The sequence below is a fragment of the Oncorhynchus nerka genome, linkage group LG17 (genome assembly GCF_034236695.1).
Source record: "Oncorhynchus nerka isolate Pitt River linkage group LG17, Oner_Uvic_2.0, whole genome shotgun sequence".
NCBI classification, from domain to species: Eukaryota; Metazoa; Chordata; class Actinopteri; order Salmoniformes; family Salmonidae; genus Oncorhynchus; species Oncorhynchus nerka.
In genome coordinates, this window is record NC_088412.1 from 20,413,964 (window position 1) to 20,435,421 (window position 21,458).

Genomic DNA, 21,458 nt, shown 5'->3' on the forward strand with positions numbered 1-21,458 from the left:
CTTATAATATAGCCAATTTGGACTTTGCAGCTGGCCCATCTAGCAGAAATCGCTCAGTTCTGCCTCCAGGGCAAGATTCATGATAATAAACGTCAAACTGTGGAAAATAGGGCTGACTGTGGAGGCAGTGCAAAGATAGCTACAATATTTATTGTTTATGCTTGGTGCTATTATGAAGATATTCATCTACACATGAAAGTTATCTGAGTAAGGGAGACAATTTGACTAGTTTACCGAAATTCACAATCGGCTACTTCAGCTCTCCTCTCTTCTGCTCTTCTCCCCTTCCTCCCCCCTCTCCCCCTACCCACTTCTCTATTCTCCACCCCCTGTGGGTGTCTCCCTCTTTGAGTGACATCTGATCACCAATGGCACTGTAATGATAATCTGATAACAGTGGGCCGGATAGGGCCATCCAAATGGGCTTTATCACATTACATTTAGACAAATGGCATGAAATGGCAACATTAAGATCCACTTAACGTGGGCTCTGCGCCACAGAAGGGCTCTCTGCCTGCCTCAGAGAGGGCTGAGTGGGCAGGGTGGTAGATGCTAGCGATGGGACGGTCTAATGGGGTTTTGATAGATGGATGCCATCATGCCAGCAGCCAGAGTGATGCTTTGCCCTGCTCCTCTGGAACAGTGGGAGATCGAAGAAATGTTTTGTTTTTCATAGTGATGAATGGAATTAACTAGCTTACGAGGTTTATTATAAAGTCTTTGTCCCTCTGGTCTTTTCCCACAATAATGCTATCATAGCAATGAAACAGGGAGGGAGGCCTCGGAAAATGGGGAGCAAGGCAGATGGATGTGTTTAGGAGAAGAAAAGGAAGAAAGGAAGAGAGTGAAGGACAGACTGGTGGGATGAGGAGAGAAGAGAAAATGCGTATTGAACAGAGTCGGAGGTAAAAAAAAATATTTTAAAAAGTGAGATTTTTGGAGAGAGAGAGAAAGCTGATTAATGAAAAAGCTGAAAATACTTCTTGCTAACAAACCTTGCCATCTCCTTGGATACTCTGGCATCTGAGACCCTTCTTCAGCTGTGGCAGACAGGATTCTAATTTAGAACAAGGTATTTAGGCGTGACATGACTGTCTGTGTCTCCGTCTGTCTGCTTCTCTCTGGCCTGTCATCTCCTGGCCTTAATGATGTCTCAGGTCCTAGTCTGTCTGCCTGGGTTGTGTGATTCACCAGGCTAGGGGTGGCAGCTACAGGCCACTGCTTTGACTCAGACAGAATGCTCTAGCCAAACACAACATCTGGAACAAACTTTATTCTACTTTTATGTTTTGGGCTTTGAGATTCAGAGTTTAAAAAAGAGCAGCATACACACAGAAATGTTTAAACACACTGGAAAAGATACAACTTTATTTCTCCCTGGTGGAACAATACAAAGTTAACAAGTGCAGAAACAATTCAACTCATAACTCTACGTTATCATCATCACCACACCCACAGTGAGGTACCGACAAATCACTACAAAGCTTCTTTGTACAGGTGGAGATTTACTCTACGGCAACCTCAAGCAAGAGGTACCGATACACCAAGTCTAGAACCAACAACACCCTGAACAGCTTCTACCCCCAAGCCATAAGACTGCTAAACAGTTAGTCCTGGTAGCTATTTGGTTAAGTAGTTAACTATCTGCATTGACCCATTTTGCACTCACTTTTTTGACTCATTACATACGTTGCTGCTACTGTTCACTATGTCACTTTATCCCTAGTTATATGTACATATCTACCTCAATTACCTCGTACCCCTGCACAGTGACTCAGTACTGGTCCTCCAGACAAGTTATTGTTACTCATTATGTATCTATTATTACTTTTAATATTACGTGTTTTACTTTTGTATTATTTCTCTATTTTCTTTCTCTCTGCACTGTTGGGAACGGACCATGAGTATGCATTTCACTGTTAGTCCACAGCTGTTGTTTACTAGATGTTTAACTGAAGTCTGTGCGCCCAGTGGGTTGCTAGGGAAGGGGCATTTCCCTATTTATCACGACTACATATTGTCGATGGAAAAGGAAGTCCCTGCTCACAGAGTAGCTTTGCTTTGTTACAGCAGCACAGCACTGTGGCTCCAGAGGAGACGTGTGTTCCCTAGCATATCTGATCTCTGCCATTTCCCCTGCTTTGAGCCCAATTAAATCCCCTTTGTATTGCAGCAGCTGTTTAAAATTCCTGCTCCTCCCAGTTTCCTAGCTGCTGCCACTGCTCTCTCTCACTTTCTGCAGGAGGGAGGGAGGGAGGGAGGGAGGGAAGGAAGGAGGCGCCGGACGGAAGAAGGGAGCGGGGGAGAGAGAAGAGAGAGGGGGAGAGAGGGAAAGGGGGAGGGAGAGATAGGAGAGGGAGTGACAGAAAGAGAGAGGTAGTGACAGAAAGAGAGAGAGAGAAGAGAGAGAGAGAGAGCGAGAGAGAGAGAGGGAAGAAATGAAGGAAGGAAAGAGGAAGAGAGAAAGAGATAGCTTGCCAGTCCAGTCCAACCCAATTATTTCAGTTGGTCACATCTTATCTCAGCACTAGGTACAAGTCAACTTATATCGCACTTCTTGTGTTTTAAAAATGATCTTCTATGATTATCCATATTATTAGTACTGCACTGTTGGGAAAGAGCTCTTAAGTAAGAATTTCTCCGTACTGTTGCATTCTGTGCACGTGGCGAATAAACGTTGAAACTTGAAACATATCAGCACAGGATACAAGTCCACTGGAGCAGCCACTCAGTTAGATTGTAGCCTTTTAGTGTACGGAAGTTAACTCAAACTGACCAAATCTGAACTTTATTGCTGATTACAACAGATTATAATGTCAGCAAGGGTCATTCTTATAACAGAAATGTGTATAGTTCTGCCACTTTTATTGGCCCCTACCAAGGACACTGCAGTGCTGCATGGTTGGTACGGTCCAGGAATTCTCTGCACGTAATGTACTGGCTGTACAGCTGCCAGATATCCAGGTTACAGCTGCAGAATCGGGGTAGAGTGAAGAGAGACACACCCCTGTACTGCACTGTATACGCTCTTAGAAAGAAGTGATTTCTGGATCCAAAAGGGTTCTTCGGCTTTCCCATCGGAGAACTCTTTGAAGAACCCCTTTTGGTTCCAGGTAGAATCCTTTCAATTCCAGGTACAAACCCTTTGGGATCGATGTAGAACCCTTTCCACAGAGGGTACTATATGGAACCCAAAAGAGTTCTACCTGGAACCAAAAAGGGTTCTCCTATGGGGACAGCAGCAGAACCCTTTTGGAACCTTTTCTCTACGAGCGGGCCTCCTGTCTTCCTCCATCACAATCCTTCCGCCTCCCAGCCTGCTGACACAAACATATGCTTTATTCTCTCTCCCCCCTCCCAACACAACAAGGCTGTACTTTATGTATCAATCGGAAAGTACAGTATATGTCAGCAATTAGTTAAGCGCTGAGCACAGCTTTATTCAATCCCTGTGCGGTTCCTAACACCTTTCTTTTTCACTGAAGTGATTATTTTGTCTGCACTCCACTCTTGCTCATTGCTAAGCTGACAAGGTGGCTTGAAGGGGAAGACCACTGTGTTCAGTAAGGTTTTATTATGTTGACATATTTCTTTTCCATAGACTTCACCTTGTAATTAAATCTATCCTGCAGAGAGAGCCTGGGTCTACATCCCAAATGGCACCCTATTCCCTATATAGTGCATTACTTTTGACCTGAGCCCTACCACATGTAGTGCACTATATAGGGAATAGGATGAAATTTGGGATGCAGACCTCAGATTCAATTCAGTGATTGCTCTGTGTGTGAGATGGTCTATGTCCTCATTTAGGTCAGGGCTCTCAATGGCTATTACCGGTATGGGACATTGGTGCTCATAATTTAAATGAACCAAATTAATATATATTTTTATCATTATTCTTAATGGGTCTCTTTAAATAAAGCCTGGACAGGAAAAGGACTGGACATCAATTTGTGAAGGTTGTAGTAGAGGAAACTTCACCAACTTATGTTTAATTAGAAAAATAATAAGATCACAAAATACACACAAAGGCCTTTTCTGAAGACAGGCTGACACTGTAGAATAGAGATATCGCTCGATTCAGGTGAGTCATTTGTCGCTGAAGAAAAATAGTGTTGTCTGTCTTCAAGATGCTCAGTGTCAACCTCCATGGTGAATCGTCTAGGATGTTTACCACTCATAGAAAGTCCCTGACTAGTTTACTTTAAATAAATCCCCAATAGATACAGTACTCCCACAACTTCTTCTGACTACTACTGAATTTAACCCCACACAGCAACCAAGTGCAATCAACACTCAAAACACACAAATCAAACAAAGCCCCCTCGTTTGTAACCACATTTTATCCAGTTCACTTCAAGTCTCCATTAGTTTCTTATTAGAACAGTCCCTGCCCATGCAGGGGTATACATGGTCAGTTTCAGTGCCTGTGGCCTGTTCCTTAGCAGTGTTTGGATAGCAGCAGCTCCATTCACCTGGGCCTTCTGTTGTAGTCTAGACGTTTCGTCATACTCTATCCTCCAATGCCCTGTGTGTAGGAGCTCAGAGGAATGGAGGTGAGCAGGAACTGCTAGCTAGCCACTAGCTTCCGTAGGGCCAGCCACCCTGTGGTATGTTACTGTGTCAATAATCCAGGCAGACAGAGACAGGTGTCTGAGCCGTGCTATCCTCTGCCCGGCGTCGCTGCTCTCTACTCTTCTACTCATTCATCCTCTTGCAGCTTCACTCTGAATGGAAAAAAAGACAGTGATACACTATTAAAACCCTTATAACGATGGTATTGACAGTACAAGCAACTAAATTGATTAGAAAATATTTATTTATTTATTAACAACCCCCCCCCACACACACACACACGGCAGACTTCACTTGATTTAATTTATTTACTACCCAAACGTTACCACGCAAACCCATTCAGCTGCAGTAGTGGTTCAAAGATACAATGTGAATATGCAGGAAATAGACACACGCTTTGGAGACAAAAGATGAAAGATATTTGAAGCGCCAAAGCTTATTTCTGGAGAGAATCTGGCATTAGTAAGTGGTATCTTTATCAGATTATTATGTCACACTGCTCAGGTAGACTGGCAGGCAGATGACTGCTGTTAGTGTGTATGTTGCCGTATGGTTTGGTCAAAGCAATGTACCTACCATACATTGACCATCTGTTGAATCAGAAACCAGACTGCCAGGCAATAGACTTGCTGATATGATACACTACACGACAAAAGTATGTGGACACCTGCCCGTCAAATATCTCATTCCAGAAACTTGGGCATTAATATGGAGTTGGTCCCCCCTGTGCTGCTATAAGAGCTTCCACTCTTCTGGGAAGGCTTTCCACTAGATGTTGGAATATTGCTGCAGTGACTTGCCTCCACTTCAGCCACAAGCGCATTAGTGAGTTCAGGCACTGATGTTGGGCAATTAGGCCAGGCTCGCAGTCGGCGTTCCAATTCAACCCAAAGGTGTTTGATGGGGTTGAGGTTAGAGCTCTGTGCAGGCCAGTCAAGTTCTTCCACTCCAATCTCTACAAAACGTTTCTGTATGGACTTCACTTTGTGCACGGGGGCATTGTCATGTTGAAACACGAAAGGGCCTTCTTCAAACTGTTGCAACAAAGTTGAAAGTACAGAATAGTCTAGAATATCATTGTATGCTGTAGAGTTAAGATTTCCCTTCACTGGAACTAAGGGGCCCGAACCATGAAAAACAGCCCCAGACCATAATTCCTCCTCCACCAAACGTTACGGATGGCACTATGCATTCGGGCAGGTAGCGATCTCCTGGCATCTGCCAAACACAGAGTTGTCGGCCTGCCAGATGGTGAAGCGTGATTCATCATTCCAGAGAACGCGTTTCCAATGCTCCAGAGCCCAATGGCGGCTAAATTTACACCACTCCACTGACACTTGGCATTGCGCATGATGATCTTAGGCTTGTGTGTGGCTGCTCGGTCATGGAAACCCATTTCATGAAACTCCTGATGAACAGTTCTTGTGCTGACGTTGCTTCCAGAGGCAGTTTGGAACTCAGTAGTGAGTTTTGCAACCGAGGACAGACGACTGTGGGCTTGTGTAGCTTCACACTTCTCGGCTGAGCCGTTGTTGCTCCTATATGTTTCCACTTCACAGTAACAGCACTTACAGTTGACTGGGGCAGCTCTAGCATGGCAGAAATTAGACGAACTGACTTGTTGGAAAGGTGGCATCCTATGACGGTGCCACGTTGAAAGTCACTGAGCTCTTCAGTGCAGGACATTATACTGCCAATGTTTGTCTATGGAGAATGCATAACTGTTTCCTTGATTTTATAAACCTGTTAACAATGGGTGTGGCTGAAATAGCCAAATCCACACATTTTTTAGGGGTGTCCACATACTTTTGTGTATCTTAGCCACAGGGGCCTGACTGGAAATGACTGTCAGGTGACGGTCAGGCAGACGGCTCAGCTCTGAGTCAGGGCCTATGATTGTGGTGACAGATGCCACCTCGTTTGGTCGACTCTGCTATAGATGACCCTAGCTGGCCTGGTGAGGCAGCCTGGCATGCAGGCAGGCATCACCCAGGAGTTGGGTGGTCCATATGGCACCGGGCCTGGTTGCTGTGATCCGATGCCAAATGTTCTGGTGATAATCACCATGGAGATAGAGCTTCATCTCTCGCTATGGTTAACATGCATTAATATGATATGAAATGCTGCTGGCTGCTTATTCAGTTTTCACACTGTCGATGCTACAGTAGTTTGCATTTCCTGCTGTACAGGAAAATTCTCAGCAACTAAAGAGTTATCAAATTAAGATCCTACATCTGTACACACCAAGCCCTGAGCAGCTTGATCGTCGCTCACATACTGTATTATAAAGCCTAAAACCTAGATTCTGACCTAAATTATATTGCAGTTCAGCTATTTTTTTTATAATGCATCATACTAAGTTAGTATCAGTATGGGGACATGAGGAATCCAAAGAGCAGCACTAATCATAGAAAAGGGAAGGCTCAATCTGCCAACATCACAAAACTGAATCCAGGACCTCTCTCTGGTAAGGGGTCCATCACACATGTGCGATCCGATGGTATCAAGAGAGTTAAGGGTTATCACCCCACCCCTGGGCAGGGACAACTGGCTTTGAGGCCATACACCACACCCTCATAGGGTCATTTTTCCCCCTTAATCATACCACAATCAACTTTTCCCCGTTTCATTTTGTATACATTTTTTATGATATGTACCCATTGATTCTTGAAGAATATAACTTACAAATGCCTCATGAGCTTAGTTCAACAGCTGTACCCTATCAGAAATGAAATTATAAGCGTGTTTTACTACAATGTTTGTAAACAAAGTAAATGTAAACAAATATTATATAGCATCAAAACATGGTTAAACTATACATTTTATATAATTCCTTAGCACTCTCTATGAATTTGAAAGTGGTTCAGTTTCTCCAGGCCTTTCCCTTAGCTTTTTATAAAAACCGGGGCAGAGAAAACACTTTATTATTGTTTCAACTGCTGATTGACCCTTTAATGTAGTGAGCTTTGAAATGATTGGTGTATGTTCATTCTAAAGTGATTCAAATGCATTCAAATGTTAATGACGGTAGTATGATAAACTAAAGAAAATATACATTTATTCAAGTTTTTGACATTTTGATGTTGACTTTTTGAAAATACTAATATTAATGGCCCAAAATACAAACAAATATAAATACTGACAGCTAGATGCAAAAATGTAATTTCAGCATGTGGTGCTTGGCCTTAATATGACCAGACATTCTAACCAGATCTGAGACATTGTACAGATGTAGGATCTTAATTTAAGACAGTTTGCTGTAGCAGAAAAATAATCCTACAGCAACAGCAAATGTGAATTATTATGTGCATTATAATGAATGGACATTTTTGTAGGGGTTGATCCTTTTTTGTAAGGGGAAATCAAGTCAAATTTGAAATGGAAATTACAAACGTCAGAAGCCTTTTTAAACCTAAAAAGTATGACATTTTCTGAAAGTTATCCTGCAACAGGGTGACCAAATTAAGATCCTACATCTGTAACTGTCAGGAGGAGATCCCGTTTCATTATTGAGCTCTGAGTGTTTTTTATTTGCGCTGTGCTGGGAGCTTCCAGGAACAGCTGTGTGTGTTTACTGCTGTGTAAAAGGCTTGCTACAGGGCCCCAGTGGACCACAATGTCAAAAATATATCAGTTATGTGGCCATGTGCTCATGTGCTCTCTATGCACAAATTGTCAAAGAAAGCATACCAAAGCCTTGGATCTTTTTCCTGTTATGAGCCAATATAGTCCACAGCTTCTTATCAATCATGGCATACTTGATACTGTCATGATCCCACTGTGCATATTATTTGTTCCACTTAACCAATGGGGACTTGTTGTCTGTTATCTATATTGGACCTATCGGTTCCTGTAAATACATGACTGTGCATGAGTAACTGATTATGCTTCCTGCTCATCCATGCATTGCGACTCTTCCTTTTAGCTAGAACATACAGTACCTGGTTAAGCATTCTGTATTTGTTTAGGCTGACTTCAATACCTGAACAGCAGAATTTTTATAAATCTATCCATGGAGAGAAAGTAATATCAGATTCCCAGACCGCCTACGCTGAGCCAATAACAGATTTAAGTCTGTGCACACATAACAGCCTTCTCAAGTAGAATCCCAGCTAGAAAATGTGGTTCCTTAGAAGTTGTAGGAACGTACGCTTTTGGTTCCCCATTGGTTCTGGGAACGAAGCCATAAGTTTCCTGACTGAACGTTTTTTAAACTTTCTGAGAACCGAAGTGAACATTTTGCCTGTTCTGGTAACGTTAATCTTTAGGTTGCAGGGAGGTTCTGGGAACATTTTACTATGGTTCCCTGAAAGTGTTCCTGGGAGGTTTTATTAATGTTCTGAGAATGGAAATTCTAGGTTATTTGAAGGTAATTAAATAACGTTCTCAGAACATGTTTCAGAAAGACTTTTAGTAACGTCAGTGAGATTCAAACCAATGCTCTTCTGTTCTCTATCCATGGAATTAGTCCACTGCGCCCCCAGGATGGAGCTGGCGTGCAATGTTTTTTTAAACAAAGCTGTTCATTTTTGTCTATTCAAACAAACCCCATTTCAAAGGAAACAAGCACTCAATCAATACGATCACACACTTAACAAGATAGAGGATAGAGATAGTTTTGTTGGGACTGAAAACGGAATGTATATGTTTTTAAATAACATTCTTAGTGTCACGCCCTGACCTTAGAGATCCTTTTTATGTCTCTATTTTGGTTTGGTCAGGGCGTGAGTTGGGGTGGGCGTTCTATGTTTTGTGTTTATATGATTTTCTATTTCTATGTTTTGGCTGGGTATGGTTCTCAATCAGGGACAGCTGTCTATCGTTGTCTCTGATTGGGAACCATACTTAGGTACCCTTTTCCCCACCTGTGTTTGTGGGAAGTTGACATACTTTATGGCACTTAGCCTTAAGCTTCACGGTTTAGTTTTGTAGTGTGTATTGTTTTGTTTTGCGTCTTTTCTTAATTAAAGAACATGTACGCCCACCACGGTCCAGTTCCTTCAACAGTCGTGACACTTAGAACGTTATTTGAACATTACTAATGTTTTCTTGTGTTTTTTTGTGGGAAGTTTTCTTAATTTTCTGAGAACTTGACTTTAAATAGAACCATGGAGAGAAACTGTAGAAAAGCATTATTCTGAAGCACTGAAATTCCCACAGAACGTTGTTTCTTAATACTCTCTGAATGTTCTGAGATCATGACTTTGAATAGAACCATGAGGAAACCTGTAGAAAATGATGTATGTTACGTTATGTACTGAAATTCACACCTAAGAAACATGGTTCTCAGAACATTATGTGCTAGTTGGGTATCCTGCACCATTCCCAGAGCGTTATGGGAATGTTGTATGCAAAATAACAAAACAACCACCGTGTTCTCACCAAGCTCTAAGAAACATATGGTTCTCACAACATTATCTGATAGCTGGGATTATGGTAAACAGTGTTCCCACACATTAACTTGCCATGCTGCAATTCCTCCCTACAAAGAAATAGATGCAGAGCAATAATCTGATACTTTTGCTGAAGTATTGTTGTGGCAGGTAGCCTAGTGGTTAGAGTGTTGGACTAGTAACCGGAAAGTCGCAAAATCGAATCCCTGAGCTGACAAGGTAAACATTTGTCGTTCTACCCCTGAACAAGGCAGTTAACCCACTATTTGTCATTGAAAATAAGAATTTGCTTTTAACTGACCTGCCTAGTTAAATAAAGGTTTTTAAAAAATGGTTGTAGATTATGCTTCAGTTTGGTGACCTTTGACCCCTATTTCTGTTGGTTTACATCCGACCGACAAACAGATGTTCCTCTAAGTATGAATCTAATTCTCAGCCATTACCCATCATCCTCCCTGTCCCTGGGGTTACGGCTCTGTCGCTTGCAACTGAACTCAAGACCATCTGATGATTGTTTGTGTGTTTATTTGGGCAACAAACTTTGGATCCTATTCAGTCACAACCGATTACAGAATTTGCAGTGTAAGAGAATAACAATGTTATTTTCATCTCATACCAGAAAAACAGCTTGTGATTGAACAGAGTAGCCTCAGTCTTTGAGATGGTATCATCTCAATGTTTGTATCATTTGGAAGAAAACATGATTTGTTATTCATAACTTGTACAGATTATGAAAATGTCGTACAAACGAATGCTTACTGAAAGCACTCGCTTTGAACTTCCTAAGCCAAACTCAGCTTACTCTAAACAATCAAATGTTTTGTCAAATATTACATCTTTATTTTCAGAACAAGATCATACTGTTGCTAACACATCCATAACAACCTTACGAAGTCTTCACTACCAATCATCTATTACACCAGCACGTATTACCATCAGGTAGCCTATGGATGCTACCTTCCTATAGGCCTACTTTGTGTTTTATCCACAATGTGAATCCTGAGCCAAACCTGATCCATTTTCAAAGACCGTATGTTCTGTGTGAAGCTGTTTCCAGTAGGAGTGAAGCATCCCTGACAGAGACTGATGAGGCCTCTCAGACTGAACTGACTGCTCTCTCTAACAACGGGCCTCTGTGGACATTTCTGGTGGCAGAGGTGTTTGACCAGTATTGTCACAGCAAAATAGTCATGCAGCAACAGGATTTTAACATTTAGTCAATATTGTTGCTTGATCGGTGGTTAGGCTTTTAGCTGGCCAAACATGCAATACTGTTAATATAACCATGTGCTAGTGCAGGTTCTCAGGGAATTTATGTCAATAATTAAGCTAATCTTATTCTAAGAAAATAAGAGTGGTACAGAAATGAACCATTACATTATCTGGCAACAGCTCTTGTGGACATTCCTGCAGTCAGCATGCCAATTGCACGCTCCCTCAAAACTTGAGACATTTGTGGCATTGTGTTGTGTGGCACTTTTTAGAGTGGCCTTTTATAGTCCCCTGCACAAGGTACATCTGTGTAATGATCATGCTGTTTAATTATCTTCTTGATATGCCACACCTGTCAGGTGGATGGATTATCTTGGCAAATGAGAAATGCTCACCAAAGGGGTGTAAACAAATTTGTGCACACCATTTGAGAGAAATAAGCTTTTTGTGCCTATGGAACATTTCTAGGATATTTTATTTCAGCTCATGAAACAGGGGACCAACACTTTACATGTTGCATTTATATTTTGTTCAGTATAATTAGGCATACTGGTGGCAGGGTAGCCTAGTGGTTAGAGCGTTGGACTAGTAACCGAAAGGTTGCAAGTTCAAATCCTCGAGCTGACAAGGTACAAATCTGTCGTTCTGCCCCTGAACAGGCAGTTAACCCACTGTTCCTAGGCCGTCATTGAAAATAAGAATTTGTTCTTAACTGACTTGCCTAGTTAAATAAAGGTCAAATAAAAAAATAAAAAATTAGGACAGGCTCTATGGACAGGTGTTCCTATGAACATGTCCCACTGGTAGTTACTCACCACTAGGACAGATTCTGTCTCAGCTCTCCTATCTGTGTCAGAACCCTGACTCTGATGGTCTGGTACGGCCAACAAACCCATTTGTCATATCTCTGCTCTCATTAAGTTATCATAGACAGTCAGAGAGAGGGCTTGGCCAGAGGACTGGTGTCTGTCTGTCTGCCGTTCTGGCTGTCCGGCTGTCTGGCTCATAGTGAGAGCTCTGTGGTTTGAATATAAGCCAGCTCCTCGACACCAAGAGAATGTCTGAGACAGAGATTGATCCAATCCTTTGATGAAGATTGAGGTTGTTCTGACTAATATTCTGACTGTGTTGATCCAACCCTTTGATGAAGATTGAGTTTGTTCTGATTAACATGACATTGTTTATTTGTATTAACATTACATTTTTGATTGAGGTTATTCTTCCAGTTGTTCTTTGAATTCCTTGAAGACAGATAAACAGTGCATTCGAAAAAGTATTCATACCCCTAGACTTTTTCCACATTTTTTTATGTTACAGCCTTATTCTAAAATTGATAAAATATTTTTTTCCTTCATCAATCTACACACAATATCCCATAATGACAAAGTAAAAAGAGGTGTTTATACATTTTTGCAAATTTATATATATAAAAAAATAGAAATACCTTACTTAAATAAGAATTCAGACCCTTTGCTATGAGATTTGAAATTGAGCTCAGGCATATCCTTTTTCCAGTGATCATCCTTGAGATGTTTCTATAACTTGATTGGAGTCCACCTGTGTTAAATTCAATTGATTGGACATGATTTGGAAAGGCACACACCTGTCTATATAAGGTCCCACAGATGACAGTGCATTTCAGAACAAAAACCAAGCCATGAGATTAAAGGAATTGTCCGTAGAGCTCGAATTGTGTTGAGGCACAAGGTTACCAAAATATTCTTGCAGCATTGGAACCACCAAGACTCTTCCTAGAGCTGGCCGCCTGGCCAAACTCAGCAATCGGCGGAGAAGGGCCTTGGTCAGGGAGGTGACCAAGAACTTGATGGTCACTCGAATCAGGTCTTCGTGATAGTGTCCAGACAGAGTTTGTCAAAGGTAACTAAACGACTCTCAGACCATGGGAAACAAGATTATCTGATCTGAAGAAATCAAGATTGAAGGTCTGGAGAAAACCTTGCACCACCCCTGAAGCATGGTGGTGGCAGCATCATGCTGTCAGGATGTTTTTCAGCGGCAGGGATTGGGAGACTAGTCAGGATCAAGGGAAAGATGAACGGAGCAAAGTACAGAGAGATCCTGATGAAAACCTGCTCCAGAGCGCTCAGGACCTCAGACTGGGGCGAAGGTTCACCTTCCAACAGGACAATGACCCTAAGCACACAGCCAAGACAATGCAGGAGTAGCTTCAGGACAAGTCTCTGAATGTTATTGAGTGGCCCAGACAGACCCCGGACTTTAAATCGACCTAATATCTGGAGAGACCTGAAAATAGCTGTGCAGCGACACTCCCTTTCCAACGCGACAGAGCTTGAGAGAATCTGCAGAGAAGAATAGGAGAAACTTCCCAAATACAGATGTGTCAAGCTTGTAGTGTCATACCCAAGAAGACTCAAAGCTGTAATCGCTGGCAAAGGTGCATGAAGAAAGTACTGAGCAAAAGGTCTGAATAGTTATGTAAATGTTATAAACATTTCTAAAAACCTGTTATTGCTTTGTCATTATGGGGTATTGTGATGAGGACTTATTCTTTTTAATCCATTTTAGAATAAGGCTGTAACATAACAAAATGTGGAAAAGGTAAAGGGGTCTGATTACTTTCCAAATGCACTGTATATGTGGGTCGAGGCTGGATGTGTGTCTCCAAGATACCATTGGTTGTCTCTCACTTTCCTCCTCTAAGTGGTGACTGAAGGAGCATGTTGAGACATGATATGGTATAGAGTAGGTGACTGCATGTGTGTGTGGGAAGATGTGACACAAGTGAGTATGTGTGTGTGTGTGTGTGTGTGTGTGTGTGTGTGTGTGTGTGTGTGTGTGTGTGTGTGTGTGTGTGTGTGTGTGTGTGTGTGTGTGTGTGTGTGTGTGTGTGTGTGTGTGTGTGTTAGAACAGGTGAGGGCAGAGAGTGTGGCGAGGCTCAGTGTTTCTGATTCCCATCATCCTACGAAGCGTTTGGGGGCAATCAAATAAAAGTTTATTGGTCGCTTACACAGATTAGCAGATGTTGTAGAGGGTGCAGCAAAATGCTTATGTTACTAGCTCTAAACAATGCAGTAAAATACTTATGTTACTAGCTCTAAACTAAGCAGGAAAATGTAAACTGTACATAGTAATAAAAAATGATACAAATCAAGAAATGTCAGGAACAAATCCAATTAACAAGCCAATAGGACTGTAACAGTAATGAAATGGTAAATAATGTTTTGTGTAAATTTGGACCACCGCCATTTCTCACATTTTGCAGATAACAAAAAGATCCCTCCTTGTCTAGCGTATTTAGTTTTGTCAACAAAAGGAAAGTTTACAGACAAATTAGCTGTTCCCATCAGGCCTGTTGTGAATAGTTTTATCCAACATGTAGGCTACTTTACTTGCATAAAATGGTTGGATGGAAACCTGGTTACAAACATGAAGTTTGTTAACAATTCCAAGAGGCATGAGGGGAAAATTCTACCTTCTCCCGTCCTACAGCCTAGGCTATTTTCCTATCCAGTCCAAATCCCACTTCTCCCAAAATCCTGACTCCTGTCTCATATGAACATTCCTAACTTTATTCTGTAATCCATAGGTTGCATGATCAAAACACCTCTCTCGCCTGCATGTCAAGATACCTCTATAACATGTCCCCGCTACTCTGCGCGGTCTCATACTTGCTTAGAGCTTCACTAGAGAATGTGTGATCAACAAATGGTATGAGAGTTTTTAAAACTGAGTTGGTATTTAAACGATTTCCACTCCCCGTTATTCATTAGCTGATCTGCTATCTGTATATGAGATATTCTGTCATTCGTTGAAGGAGGTTATCTAGTAAGTTATACAGTTACACAGTTTGTATGATTCGACAACGCTTTGTGTGTCCTGGAGCGCTCTCTGTGTTTTAAATGCTTCAAATGTTCCTGGGATAAATCCGATTTATTCCCGGTATTGAAACTTGGTCTATGCTGGAGATGCCAAATCTTTTCTTAGGAAGAAATATTGTGCTGATTGTTTGCTATGGTAACTTTCACTTAGCAACATTGTAACATTCAATGAGACATAGAGCAAGACAACGTGAGGTGATGAACCCTGAGGGAGAATGTGCTAGGCTCCCTTGTGCTTTCTGCTGTATATAATTAAAACATGAGCACCAAATGGCATTTGAAAAGTGTTACTTTCCTGATCCTGACAACTCTATACAAGTCCATACTGTTTAATGCACAATGAGTCTGAATGGACATCCACTGTGTGACGGGGTGACTCACCAGACGGTCGGTGTGTGGTAGGGGAGGAGTGTGGGGCTCTGGCCCTCGCCTCTGAGGCTGTGTCTGGGGTGGTGGTGACTGAGGGCCATGGGGTGACCCTGGGCCTGGTTCTGGGTCTCACTCTCCTCTCCTGGGACCGGCCGGTGCCACTGGCTCCTAGCCTTCTTCAGCCAGCGCCCTCCCAGACCCCACTTCTCCAGGTAAACCCGACACAGCTCATAGTTCATGGCCGAGTAGTAGAGGAAGTCCAGGGCTAGCAGCACCATGACGAAGAAGCCATAGATCCACACTCCTACTAGGGCTGTGTAGTTACTGTAGAGGACAGATAGGTGAAGAGAGAGACGGAGTGAGAATGGCGTGAAATATCATTCTAAATATTTGTATGTTGCATTTCAAGCATATTTTTTTGTAATTTGATATTACGGTAAAGGGAGTGTTTTACTGAGATGTAAAGGGCCCTCTCATAGCCTATCCATTTGAATAACTTCATTGCTCTTCAATATTTTGTCCCAGTATTCAACACCAACACATTTAATGTATTTCACACTCACACGCCATAAGGATTTATGTGGTGCATTAAACCATTTGCGGGATTCACTCTCCAATCCATAAATCGCTGCAAGGTAAAAATGAGTGCAAATAGTTTCCAATTACACTCTACCTCCACGAACAGCGTTTTGAATGAGACTTGTAATAAATGTCTCGAGGATGTGCTACTAAGATGATGGTTTTACGGAGCAGAGCTGTGCATTAGAAAAGGGACTACCCAGGAAGACACTACCCATTCCTATTAGAATGCAAAACTCCAAAGTCGACATAAAATGATCATTCTGACCAAGAAAGGTAGTTGAGAGAGGATATTACGGCCAAAGTGAGGTTTATCACATGGAGGGAACACCAAAGCTTGATGATTAGTTGATTATTATCAGCTGTGTAGTGCAGGGTAAAAACCAAAACGTGCACCCCTTGGGGTCCCGAGGACTGAGTTTGGGAAACCCTGGTCTAATGCATAACATGCTGACCAAATAGCTCCTTGGATGGTGTAGATTTCACAACACCAGGAATAATAAACCCACCATGGTCACTAGCTTTGCAACTGCACTCAAACAAACCCAAATGAAACCCCTGTTTACCTTGTCTCACTTCCCTCGCCAGGCCTGTGTGACATATAGCTGACTGTTTGCATAGCTTAGCAGTCTATGGTGATGTGTAAATCTGTCTGTTTAAGGGCAGTGGGGCCATTCAGGAGTGTATTTAAGTGAACCTAGAGTAAGCAAAGGGGACTGTTTGGACAGCTGTCTGTGTGGAGAGATTGATGAAAGCAGACTCACCACACAGCAACAACAAATGTTAGACAACGTTAAACAAGGCAACTTTCCTAATGCATACACATGAAGTCATCACCTGCTAATACCAGTACATGGTACATGGTAAGCTACAATAATAGAATAGCTCATGCTCCTAACAGTAGACAGAACGCTCAGAGTCTCAGACCCAGAGCTATTGCCAGTTTAACCTGGGGCCAGTGGTAAATATCACCACTTCAGCTGTGCAGTCCAGAGCGGAGGAGGATGAAATGTCCTTCCATTATGTTATCAGCCACTAGATGAAATATCCTGACGTGCCAGAGGGGCTGTGTAACTGGCGATAGAGAGCACCCGCTGAGAGGGTATTAGAGGAGAGAAAGAGAGAGTGCACGAGAGAGCGCACTCTATGTTTCTGTTTGTCAGGGAGTACTTCTACTGAGCTCCTTTACACTCTGGGAGGTCATTCTTCCCTGTCTGTTCTCTTACTGAGCTCCTTCACACTCTGGGAGGTCATTCCTCCCTGTCTGTACTCTTACTGAGCTCCTTCACACTCTGGGAGGTCATTCTTCCCTGTCTGTTCTCTTACTGAGCTCCTTCCCACTCTGGGAGGTCATTCTTCCCTGTCTGTTCTCTTACTGAGCTCCTTCACACTCTGGGAGGTCATTCTTCCCTGTCTGTTCTCTTACTGAGCTCCTTCACACTCTGGGAGGTCATTCCTCCCTGTCTGTTCTCTTACGGAGCTCCTTCACACTCTGGGAGGTCATTCCCGAGGCTCTGCATCTGTCCTCGTGCTCCTAGACCTTAGTGCTGCCTTTGATACCATCGATCACCACATTCTTTTGGAGAGATTGGAAACCCAAATTGGTCTACACGGACATGTTCTGGCCTGGTTTAGATCTTATCTGTCGGAAAGATATCAGTTTGTCTCTGTGAATGGTTTGTCCTCTGACAAATCAACTGTAAATGTCGGTGTTCCTCAAGGTTCCGTTTTAGGACCACTATTGTTTTCACTATATATTTTACCTCTTGGGGATGTTATTCGAAAACATAATGTAAACTTTCACTGCTATGCGGATGACACACAGCTGTACATTTCAATGAAACATGGTGAAGCCCCAAAATTGCCCTCGCTAGAAGCATGTGTTTCAGACATAAGGATGTGGATGGCTGCAAACTTTCTACTATTAAACTCGGACAAAACAGAGATGCTTGTTCTAGGTCCCAAGAAACAAAGAGATCTTCTGTTGAATCTGACAATTAATCTTAATGGTTGTACAGTCGTCTCAAATAAAACTGTGAAGGACCTCGGCGTTACTCTGGACCCTGATCTCTCTTTGAAGAACATATCAAGACCATTTCGAGGACAGCTTTTTCCATCTACGTAACATTGCAAAAATCAGAAACTTTCTGTCCAAAAATGATGCAGAAAAATTAATCCATGCTTTTGTCACTTCTAGGTTAGACTACTGCAATGCTCTATTTTCCGGCTACCCGGATAAAGCACTAAATAAACTTCAGTTAGTGCTAAATACGGCTGCTAGAATCCTGACTAGAACCAAAAAATTTGATCATATTACTCCAGTGCTAGCCTCTCTACACTGGCTTCCTTTCAAAGCAAGGGCTGATTTCAAGGTTTTACTGCTAACCTACAAAGCATTACATGGGCTTGCTCCTACCTATCTCTCTGATTTGGTCCTGCCGTACATACCTACACGTACGCTACGGTCACAAGACGCAGGCCTCCTAATTGTCCCTAGAATTTCTAAGCAAACAGCTGGAGGCAGGGCTTTCTCCTATAGAGCTCCATTTTTATGGAACGGTCTGCCTACCCATGTCAGAGACGCAAACTCGGTCTCAACCTTTAAGTCTTTACTGAAGACTCATCTCTTCAGTGGGTCATATGATTGAGTGTAGTCTGGCCCAGGAGTGGGAAGGTGAACGGAAAGGCTCTGGAGCAACGAACCGCCCTTGCTGTCTCTGCCTGGCCGGTTCCCCTCTTTCCACTGGGATTCTCTGCCTCTAACCCTATTACAGGGGCTGAGTCACTGGCTTACTGGGGCTCTCTCATGCCGTCCCTGGAGGGGTGCGTCACCTGAGTGGGTTGATTCACTGTTGTGGCCATCCTGTCTGGGTTGGCGCCCCCTTGGGTTGTGCCGTGGCGGAGATCTTTGTGGGCTATATTCAGCCTTGTCTCAGGATGGTAAGTTGGTGGTTGAAGATATCCCTCTAGTGGTGTGGGGGCTGTGCTTTGGCAAAGTGGGTGGGGTTATATCCTTCCTGTTTGGCCCTGTCCGGGGGTGTCCTCGGATGGGGCCACAGTGTCGCCTGACCCCTCCTGTCTCAGCCTCCAGTACTTATGCTGCAGTAGTTTATGTGTCGGGGGGCTGGGGTCAGTTTGTTATATCTGGAGTACTTCTCCTGTCCTATTCGGTGTCCTGTGTGAATCTAAGTGTGCGTTCTCTAATTCTCTCCTTCTCTCTTTCTTTCTCTCTCTCGGAGGACCTGAGCCCTAGGACCATGCCCCAGGACTACCTGACATGATGACTCCTTGCTGTCCCCAGTCCACCTGGCCATGCTGCTGTTCCAGTTTCAACTGACCTGAGCCCTAGGACCATGCCCCAGGACTACCTGACATGATGACTCCTTGCTGTCCCCAGTCCACCTGGCCATGCTGCTGCTCCAGTTTCAACTTCCACCTGACTGTGCTGCTGCTCCAGTTTCAACTGTTCTGCCTTATTATTATTCGACCATGCTGGTCATTTATGAACATTTGAACATCTTGGCCATGTTCTGTTATAATCTCCACCCGGCACAGCCAGAAGAGGACTGGCCACCCCACATAGCCTGGTTCCTCTCTAGGTTTCTTCCTAGGTTTTGGCCTTTCTAGGGAGTTTTTCCTAGCCACCGTGCTTCTACACCTGCATTGCTTGCTGTTTGGGGTTTTAGGCTGGGTTTCTGTACAGCACTTTGAGATATCAGCTGATGTACGAAGGGCTATATAAATAAATTTGATTTGATTTTGATTCTTCCCTGTCTGTTCTCTTACTGAGCTCCTTCACACTCTGGGAGGTCATTCCTCCCTGTCTGTACTCCTACTGAGCTCCTTCACACTCTGGGAGGTCATTCTTCCCTGTCTGTTCTCTTACTGAGCTCCTTCACACTCTGGGAGGTCATTCCTCCCTGTCTGTTCTCTTACTGAGCTCCTTCACACTCTGGTAGGTCATTCCTCCCTGTCTGTACTCTTACTGAGCTCCTTCCCACTCTGGGAGGTCATTCCTCCCTGTCTGTACTCTTACTGAGCTCCTTCACACTCTGGGAGGTCATTCTTCCCTGTCTGTTCTCTTACTGAGCTCCTTCACACTCTGGGAGGTCATTCCTGCCTGTCTCTTCTCTTACTAATCTTTACCCGGTTGCTGCAGATGGAGCTGTTGGCTACATAGAGAAAGATTTATATTTAAGTCTGTCATAGTACTGTGTAGTATAGTGTAGTGCAGTGTAGTAGTGTAGTGCATTGCAGTGTAGTCAAATCAAATTGAATTTGTCACATGCGCCAAATACAACGAGTGTAGACTTTACTGTGAAATGCTTGCTTACGAGCCCTTCCCAACGATGCAGTTAAAAATAATAATAAAAAGAAAAATAGTAACACAAGAGGAATAAAATACACAATAATGAAGCTATGTTCAGGGAGTACCAGTACCAGATCAATGTGCAGGGGTATGAAGTATTTAAGGTATATGTATTTGAAGGCAGGGTAATGTACCTAGGCATCAGGGTAGATTATTATAAGAGTAAAATAAAGAACAGAGTAGCAGCCGCAGCATATGATCAGTGTAAAAGTGTGTAAGTATGTGTTTGTGTGTGTGAGTGAGCGTGTATTTAGTGTGTGTAATGTATATAGTCTTGTGAGTGTGCATAGAGTCAGTGCAAGATAGAGTCAGTGCAGATAGTCCGGGTAACCATGTAATTAACTATTTAGCATTCTTATGGCTATTTAGCAGTCTTATGGCTTGGGGATAGATGCAGTCTCGGAGTCTGTTGGTCCGAGAGCCCATGTTCCAGTACCGTTTGCCAGAACAGTCTATGGCTTGGGTGGTTGGAGCAATTTTTCACGACTGTGCAGGTGTGTGTGGACCATGTTAAGTCCTTAGTGATGTGGACATCAAGGAACTGGAAGCCCTCGACCCGCTCCACTACAGCCCTGTCGATGTGGATGGAGGCATGGTCTCTGCTCTTTCTCAAGTAGTCCACAATCAGCTTCTTGGTCTTACCGACATTTGTAGTGTAGTGCAGTATTATAGTATACTCTATAATATTATACTATAGTACAGTATAGTAAGATACAGTACACTAAAGTACTTTATTAAACGTTGCTGAGAGATGGCAGCCCACCCACTCACTCAGTAACAAAGCCTCAGCTCTTCACTGCTGTGGTTCTGATTCTTTCTGTAGGTGTAGATCAATGTCAATGTGCCCTTTGAGCACCAGTCAAATGGTGTCAATGAGTGGGATATTGTCAAGGGAGCTAACAGCTTATCAATCACTAACATTTAAAGGCCAGGGATTTTTTTCTCTGTGGAAATGTCTCAATTGTGAGTGAAAAGCTAATGTCTGTTTCCTTGCGGATAACATTTTCTATGTTCTTAAGGTATCCGCTCGACCTAATGTAAGTAGCAATTTATAATAACAGCACACTGTATAATAGAATCACAATAATTAGCCTACTAAC

General features: G+C 42.9%; 1 protein-coding gene across 3 annotated transcripts in view; it reads right to left on the minus strand.

The window, feature by feature from the left end:
* Positions 1 to 1,351: 1,351 nt before the first annotated feature.
* The window catches only part of LOC115144864 (protein shisa-like-1a), a 45,422-nt gene continuing 25,315 nt past the window's right edge, over positions 1,352 to 21,458 (minus strand). For 2 of the 3 annotated variants that reach the window (XM_065003053.1, XM_029685962.2), the window contains exon 4: positions 15,419 to 15,734. In XM_065003053.1, coding sequence (XP_064859125.1) covers positions 15,419 to 15,734 — 316 coding nt within the window. Of the gene's footprint in view, positions 4,728 to 15,418; positions 15,735 to 21,458 lie in introns of those variants that run through there. The other variant, XM_029685961.2, reaches the window with a different exon arrangement.